Source organism: Antrostomus carolinensis, unplaced genomic scaffold, assembly GCF_000700745.2.
Source record: "Antrostomus carolinensis isolate BGI_N321 unplaced genomic scaffold, ASM70074v2 scaffold39036, whole genome shotgun sequence".
Lineage (NCBI taxonomy): Eukaryota > Metazoa > Chordata > Aves > Caprimulgiformes > Caprimulgidae > Antrostomus > Antrostomus carolinensis.
Genome location: NW_010323229.1, coordinates 5,123 through 13,934, shown reverse-complemented (window position 1 = coordinate 13,934; position 8,812 = coordinate 5,123). Strand labels below are relative to the sequence as shown.

The following is an 8,812-nucleotide window of genomic DNA, read 5'->3' as shown; positions in this document are numbered from 1 at the left end:
GAATAATAAATCTCTAAGAGATAAAACCATCGTTGCCAGGAATAGCTCAAGGAAACTCTGAAAGGTGTGTATCCCAGAACAGAATATACACCAGAAACGTAAACAAAGTATTTAGGAAAAAACTGAATATGGTAGACCAGAACAGAAACAAGACATGATACTGTCAGAACTTAAACACAAGCATACTGAAAATTAAATGTTTGTGAAAGCCTAGTGCTAAGAAATTTTAGCAAATTCTTTTAATGTGGCACTAAACTGATGTACAATTAAGTAATTCTTACTAAATGCCACGAAATTTACTATGGAAGTGAAATGCTTAATAGTGGCACTGAAATTGCCAACATACACAGGACACTGACATCTACCACCACAGTTCAGAGAGTTGCCTTTCATGTCTAAGTGCACTTAAAAACAAATAGATGAGCTGTTAGAAAAAAATGTTGTGAGACCACTTGATATAAAGGGTTTTGCCCACTGAAAGCTTCAGATATAAAACAAAGCAAATTAAGTTAAATCCCCTATTCTCAGTAAATTAAAAAAAAAAAAAAACAACCCACCCTGCTTTGAAGAGCCTTATAATGACCCAATTAACTGGACAAGTGCACACAAACCCAGTGAAGTATAACTTCAGCCTTGAGTATAATTTGATGAGCATAATGCAGACCAGCTGCATATTGCAGTACTCATCAAAAGACAGAGTAAGATACTAAGATCAAATACCAATAGAAAACATCAAACTACTGTTTTCACTCATTATCTGCTCTTACCCTGCTGGTTACTGTCATATTTCTTTCCTACCACAAAGGCTTAGAAGTTCTTAAAGGGGTTAATATTAATTGCTAGGAGCAAGTATTAGAGATTTGTGCTTTGAAACATGTATGATTTCAGATGGAAATCTTACTGTAGGCACTAATGAACAACACAATGGAAGTTTGTGGTTTAGATTTTATTTCCATATTAAAAAGACATTGATGAAGTTTAGGCAAATCTTAACCGTAGATTTTTTTTTTACATGATTAACTGATGAAATTTAATTTTCTGAAGGCAGTGTAGGATTGAAATTTAATTTTCTGAGGGTAGTGTGGGATTAGATGTGACTGTTCAAAGTTTACAGATTAGATTTGAAGTGTTTCACACTGACTCCACTTGAGCAGCTTGAGTACTCTACACCTCTAAGGCACTCCAGTTTATTGCCTAAATCTCCTGACAGATTGCCATTTATTCTACCCATCAGGTTACTCTGTGCTACAGAAAAAATGAAAAGTACCTCTGTCCTGTTGGGCTGGCCCTAGGTTAGCAATACAATGTCCCTATGAAGGAACTTGAATAACTTTGTGCCCTTCTGTGGGCTATCAGCATTTCCTGCTCCCCAGGTCAAACCACCTTCCTCACCTCCTTTCTGCCCCTCAATTTATCCTCATTAGAAGCTGCTCCCCCACATTCCACCTTTTAGACTAAATGTTCCAGCACACAACCTGCATTGCACGTGTCCCTCATACTACTGAGTAATACTGAAGCCAGCACTAAGTGCTGATACAGAAACATCATATCTATTCAGACCTCAGGGGAAAGGAAAAAATTCTTGACTGAACTAGCTAACTGTAATCTTTCAGTGTACTGGAAGACATTAAGTCACACTGGAATGGAAAGTTTTTCTCAAGGCATGGCAAGATGCTTGTGGCTTACATGCCAGGGAATCCCCTGTGATAAAAACCAGAAGTTCTTGAAAAATATTTTCTGTGAGTTTTATTTCTTTAAACAATAAAAAAGAAATCTTGTTAAGAGCTGCAAAGTGCGAGTACTGAGTACATTTAACCCCTGGGAAAAGTCACCATATGTATTTTCCATACATAAATACATGGAGGAGAATACATTCTCAAGATGAATTATTACTATGATATACTCAACCTTTAAAAATGTAAAACCAGTAAAATTGGATTGATCAATACGATATGCACTGACCTGAGTAAGATCTGGAATGTCACCCTGATCAATTCCAACTTGCTAGGTTTACCAAAAAAAAAGAAGAAAAAGTACATTACTGTATGCAGTGGCAATGAAAATAAACAGTGATGTCTGAGTGTTACACAGAAGCTAACATATTAAAAACTGGTACAAGTTTCACTAGGAACACACCTTAGAAATCACAAGCGCATTAAATTGCATCTCAAAGCAAGCCTGACTTTTTATCAAGTAGAAAAGCTTACAGGGAGCATTAGAAGCACCCACATTGCTTACTGAATTACCACAGTAAAGGAAAGCACTGTAAATAGACTGTAACATTCAGTTCATATATTTTAGACCATTCATTGAATTTATAACAACACTTAAGTTTACTATGTCTTCTGGCTAATAAAAAGAATAGCCAAGAATCTCACTCCATGTTAATGAGTGTTTACAATATTTAAAATATCTAATCTGCAGAATACTTCCTTGTATAGCAAAGTTAAGCAAACATTAATCTGTGAAGCAGGTATAAATGCAGACTACTGTACCAGTACAGACAGCTAAATCATGTCCTTTCCATAGATGTAGATTTATTTACCTCTGCTACTTTGAGAAATTCTGACAATTTGGTCATTCTGGCTAGAAATTTTTTGTAAATATCCAAGCCTTCTTTGCACTGGTTCTTCTTCATATCAAAATATCTTTCTGAGGATGCAAAGAAAACTCTTGTAAGATAACAGCCTCCCCAGCAAAAAGCTGACACAGTATGATGAAAGTTAATTTGAGACAAGCTTCAGGAAGAGAACACACAGGAGTAACTAAAAGCTATTCAGATTTTAAAGTTTATATGAATACCTGACACCTCTTGTATTTAGTCAGTCAACAGAAAAACATTGATTTTTCTATTTCAGTATATTGGAATATAATGCAAAGCTTTATTAAGCATGGATGCAATCACTGCAATTGTCAAATTAGGTATTTAGGGGAATATTTTCAAAAATTCGGCTTATTACCTGGCAATGAGGCAAATTATTTTATCATCTGAAATATTCCTGGTATGTCTTTACATTTTTAGATCTTGTACACTTTTGATCAATACACTTTGATGTTTGTAAATTTGGCTCAATATCCAAAAGACATCAGAATGGATACTGAGGTGGTCCATACACTGAATTGGCCTCCCAAAAGGAGTATCAACCACACCTTTCACTTTTTATGGTTTTGCCCTATATACTTACAGATATTTCATTGAATAAAAACTAATGGATTAACAGAACAAACTGATCAGATGTTTTCATTCAGAAATTTGCCTGAATAGTCATTATAAGGCTTTGCTAAGATCTTATCACTCTTGAACAAAAACCCCTACATGTCACCTACTAGGCTCATGCAGATTCAGGTACCAGTGAACAGTCAAGCTATAAAGAAAGTATGGGAAACCAGAAGTCAGTCATACTGTGACTATACTAAATAATCAAAATACCAGGTATCTCACTAATACTTTTACAATCCGACTGCCAAAGGTTAGCCACTGCATGTTTAGGGTATCTTTGTTTTAGTCTCAGTTGCCCTCTCATCTCAATTTCTGTTTCAAGGTGTATCCTTCAAGGCAGAAGTGTATGTTTAAGCCTATGCTAGTTGTTACTGAAACTAAGACAGGCTTAATTTAATGGTAATGGAGCAGAGACAATTTATTAGGAAATTACAGTCAGAAATGGTCTATATTTTTAAGTTCTCTCAATATCGTTCACAAAAGTTCAAAAGCTAATAAAAATTCACATACCTAAAAGATTAATAATCCCCTCATTGTACGCTGCAAAAAGTCTAATGGAATCTTTAAAGAGGAGCATAAAGGCAGCATTTATAACACCATTAGTTAGTTCATTTGGATTTGCCTGTGTAGAAAGCAATGAGAAAGCAAATTAGTATTTAATAAAATAATGAAACTCTCACTTCAAAATGAGAAGTGTGTTACCTGACACAGTGTGAAGTACTTACATCAAAATCAAGGAGTGCATCAAGCTGGTTCTGTATTATTGGAAGGGTTTTCAGAAGCTTTTCAGCATTCATGGTTCTCATCACTCCATCTATCCTACAGAGTAGAAGACACACGTTTACTAGTTACCAAGAGACCTCAGTATATTGTGCTGTTTCAAAAATACTATATTGCTTCAAAGGGTCAAAATGAACACCAATCTATGACAAGCTCAAGAACAACTGGTATTTCCCTCCCCACCAATATGAAAGACCAAACAAAAGAAGTAGCAACAGTCTTACCCTCTTTTCATTTTGGTGAAGTCAACTGCTACAAGTCTATATGAAAGTGCTTTTTCATTCAAGTATCTGCTATATCGCCTAATGAAGGTAGACATATCATAGCCTAAAAGTTAAGCATTTTTACGTTAGACATTTTGAAGGGGTACAGTTTCTTCTAAGTTCTGTTCAAGAACTATTCTCCTACTAGCCAATTATACATCAGCTTGCATGAAAAGCCCTTCATAGACACATTCCAGAGTCTTGACATTCACTATATTTCATCTTGAGAAGTAATGTTACAGTTTCTTCCCAACTTGCTAAGATTAGGAAAGCATTCATTACAATTATTAGAATAAACACGTAAACACATTAAAATATTAGGCAAGAACCAAGGAGCTTTTATTAAGATCTTCTTGAAATTAGACTAAAAAGTATTCCTAGTAAAATGCCGAAGACTTTGGTAACTTATCTGCATTGCCTCAAAAAACACATAAAGATCCAAAAATGTTTTCTACCACTGGCAAGTACTTAAAAGGCTTCTCAGAGATTTGAAGGAGTTATCACTATTTATACAGCACATCCTAGTTATGACTCCATTCACTTTAACAGTAAACATTTACTCCTGAGACACTAAAAAGCAAAGGCAAAAATAGATAATTGTGCCAATATTCATCAGGTTTATTCTAGTAGGTATTAAAGAGTTCACTTTTTAAAATGTACAGCTGTGTATGCACATGATACATTACAGACAGAAGTCTAGCAGTCAGCCAGGTAACTCACTCTTACTTTCCTTGTGTCTGCATTCTTGGCTGGACATTCTTTGGTGTCTCACACAATATAAATCTTAATACCCTTTCATTTACATGTCATTTGTCTCCTAGAGTGCACTGCCACAGAGCAAAAAAGCAGCAGAGTTATTCCCTTCAGTGAAAGATCCTTACCCTGCATGGCACTTTTGTCCAGGTAGTTATTTAAATTGAACAAAGTGTTTCGGGATGCAAGATACTGGATAAAGCGCTGTTGGTGAAGAAAAAGTTGAGAATATAATTGTTGTGAGAGTCGAAACATTTAAGCATACTACAAGAAAACTACACTTACCTTCTAACTAATTCCAGTAACCTCTATCAACAACAGAAATTAGAAGGCAAAAATTTAAAGGAAAACTTGAAACTACCAATTAGCAACACCTCTGAAATCCAGAGCTCTATTTGGCAAAAATACAAATTTAAACTAAATAAAGACATCATTGCCCGTAAATAAAAGATTAATAATCCTAGAGGAAGCTGCTTAGGTTAACTTTGTCGTTTAGAACAGACAAGCTGGAAAACACAGAACAAAAATACCACTTGCACTATCCAAGTTAACAAGGTTTGCATATTGTTACTGCTGTTGTAGAAGTGTGAGACAGGCTTAGTTACAAAGTTTAAAAGTAATTAGTAACAATAATGCTTCTGAAATTGTGGTGAGCAGCACAATATATATACTGTGGGGTTATAAACATATATATTTTTATAATGCAGTGATCTGACTAAACAACATTTAAGTTTTCACAAATAATAGCTGGCTCCATAAACAGTGCAGGAGTAACAGTCAACCACATCCAGATAGCAAGGTAGTTTTAAAAGTTTCTCTGCCACTTTTCCATACAGATCTTCTATAATCGTTATTTCTTCACTTTTTTGTATGTGTTTTAGTCCATAAATGAAGATTATAATCAGTATCGCTTAAAGGACTTGTTACAACTTTGATCTGAAACCCTCTGCTGCCACAGCACGCAGGACCTGTTCCTTCACTCTGCGTGGTGGAAATCCACCTGTGTGCCAGGTTTGGACCATCCTGCTCCACTAAACTGGCCTTTTTCAGTCAGGCTCAGCAGAGCACCTGCTCCCTGGGAACTGTAACAAGGGCGCAGCACAGCAACAAGAAAATCCTTCTCACCAGTACTATTTAAACTGAAAGCAGTACTTTCACCCTCCAAGGGGCCCAAATGATCCCCCAACTTGTCACGTACCACCTCATCAGTAACTCCATATGTGTTCTCAGCCTATAGCTACGAAGTTCACACAAGTCTGCAACACGCAGCTTGTCTACCAACAGCTCTGGCACTGTTTTAACTTCTTATTCTGTTTTCCAGTCGGCTTATCTGGTCTTTGTACATCTTAGTACTGCATTCAAAGAGATACAGAAGAAGAGAAACAGTTGGAACACGATCAGGAACAGAACAGTGATATTCAAAAGGTGTCTATGCACATTTCAAAATTAGCTACTGTTCTGAATCTCATTTTAAAAGGGCCAAGGCTAACTCTCACTCTCCAGATGTCAGGGGTTTTGCACTGCACAATGGGCTGTATGGGCAAACAGATACTGACTGTAGCCCACAGCTTGAAGTTTTGATTTTTTCTATGGTTCGGTTGTCTGCTTTTTTTTTTCCCTTCCAAGTTTCAGTGTATAGATATAAACTGTAACGGAAGAAGAGAGAATAAAATATAGAAACTGATTTACAGCATTCAGTTTACTTTTACACTTGGAATAAGCAGTGAATTCCAAGTAGTGCATTTTACTTTGTAGTATCCTCAGATTTCGGCCTATTATCTGTTGAAACTACAATTTAAGCACGTAAATGGTTTGGGGAAGTGTTAACAAAGAGCACGCTATGTTTTACAGGTCATTTCAATTAAGTTCACAGAGCTTTGGAGAGAGGAGACAACACCAGGTTTTTCAGACCAGTGTAATGACTGGAAGCAGTTATCTTTAAGAATCAACTTTTCAATATTATCAGTAGTCAACAGTCATTTATTAGGAGAATGCTTACACTCAAGTTCAGGACTAAACGGTCACCTGACCAAGACAAAGTTTAGTTTTTAATGCAAAGACTAAGAGAGGCTGAATTTCTAATGCTATGTTATTGTCTGGGAAGCTTTTCATAAAAAGTGATTAAATAATTTAAGTGAACTAAATGCAACAGAAACCTGTTTTGGAAGAACGTTCATGACAACAATATATGAAGATTTAGCCCATCAGATGATGATTTGCAAGATCAAATATTGTAGTCACCATATTCCTCCCCCCTTTAGTAATTATTCTTATCTGTTAATAGGTTGGCTGCACATTTACGGAGTGCTAACAACGCTTTTGCTGTGCTCTAACTGATAATGACTAGCCTAATGAAGTAAAGCTCATCACAAGTTTTTCAAGTCTCTATTCTATAAAGGTCACTCACTATTCCCTCACAGCCCAACCCAGGTACCTGCGTGTAAATTGCAAACACTGATATATTTCAGTATTGAAATAATGAAGGAGTATTTTCTTCTCCAGAGAAGTACTTTACAACCATCAGCAGAGGAAAAACAAAGACCTCTGAAAAACTGAAAGTACACATCTAATGCTTCATGGATTGAGACAGTTTAAAACACTGACAAGGAGGCTTTAACAGAACTAATCATGTCTTACCTCGTTTCCATACATCATGAGGTGGTGTGTTGTAATTAGAGCTTTGAACACTACAACCCAACTACTGTTTGCAGTTCTCTCGAAGAGTGTGTCTGCCAACTGTGGAATATTCACATTCATTTCATTCGTGCACTGTATTAGATCTAAATTAAAGAAAAAAAAAAGGCAAGGCATTACAATGAGTCATATGCTCAAAGAGGATCATCATGTTATTTAGTGTTTTAAGGCTTCCAGTATGAATTCTCAATGTTAACTTCAGTTCTTTGTTTAAGAAATAATTGAGCTATTTTACATTCCTCGCTCAAATGCACTGTATTTCACTGAAAGACTACAAGTATGAACTTCAAAGGCATTTCAACAATTTTATGGAATCCCAACATCTCATCAATGAATAATGTGCTCCAGTAGAAACTCTATCCCCAAATTATTGTCTAAAAGCCAGTGCAAACCTTCTGGACGCTCAATACCTGAAGCCACTCAATCTAACAAAAAACATATATAAATCAGAGAAGGAAGGAAAAGCTGACACATCTATATACCTCATGAGATCAACAGGCAGCAAGCACCCTGCAATGCTGCCCTAAGCCTGAGCACTGACACACGACAGCAAATGAGATGCTACAAACCTGCAATAAGCCTCTTTTCTAGAGGAATTAAGAGCAAGAATTTGCATCTACACACCTTTCCACTTGGCTAAAATAACCTAATCACCAACCTACTGAGTATTTTGTGGTGGATCGTGGCAGGTCTCAGGCTTTTGTATAAAAAAAGCTCTTTGTGAACAAGACTGATTACAAGCTCAGTAGTAGAACATTAACTTGGTGGGTCAGAGATAGAAAGCTTAAGCCTGTGCCTGAGTACTGGTACAAAACCAGAACAGGCTCCAGCAGAGACATGGGAAACAAGCCTGCCTGAGAATGCTACTGAAGGCACATGCTGAGAGGAGAGCAAAGAACTGAACCCAGGACTTCAGTTTCTTCTCTCTGAGCTAAATTTGGCTCAGGTGTGATCAAAGTACACCTTAAGGACTAGGCAAGGCCAGTAAAACAAACATTTCATTTGAAAAGGTTCCTTTGTGGTCTTTTATTTAAGCCAAGCCTGTGAGCAGGCTGTTGGCTGCAGAGCAGCATTGCTGTTTCTGTGGTTTGCCTGGGTAAGT

At 36.6% G+C, this 8,812-nt stretch overlaps 1 protein-coding gene across 1 annotated transcript in view; it reads right to left on the bottom strand.

Moving 5' to 3' along the window:
- The window catches only part of LOC104526937 (phosphatidylinositol-binding clathrin assembly protein), a 21,088-nt gene extending 13,300 nt beyond the window's left edge, over window positions 1-7,788 (bottom strand). The window contains exons 1-7 of the mRNA XM_029085585.1: window positions 7,654-7,788; window positions 5,145-5,220; window positions 4,225-4,327; window positions 3,946-4,039; window positions 3,731-3,842; window positions 2,546-2,652; window positions 1,963-2,004 (exon numbers count right to left, since the gene is read on the bottom strand). Of these exons, the coding sequence (XP_028941418.1) occupies window positions 1,963-2,004; window positions 2,546-2,652; window positions 3,731-3,842; window positions 3,946-4,039; window positions 4,225-4,327; window positions 5,145-5,220; window positions 7,654-7,773 (654 nt within the window). The 5' untranslated portion in view covers window positions 7,774-7,788. The remainder of the gene's footprint in view (window positions 1-1,962; window positions 2,005-2,545; window positions 2,653-3,730; window positions 3,843-3,945; window positions 4,040-4,224; window positions 4,328-5,144; window positions 5,221-7,653) is intronic.
- Between the last annotated feature and the right edge of the window lie 1,024 nt (window positions 7,789-8,812).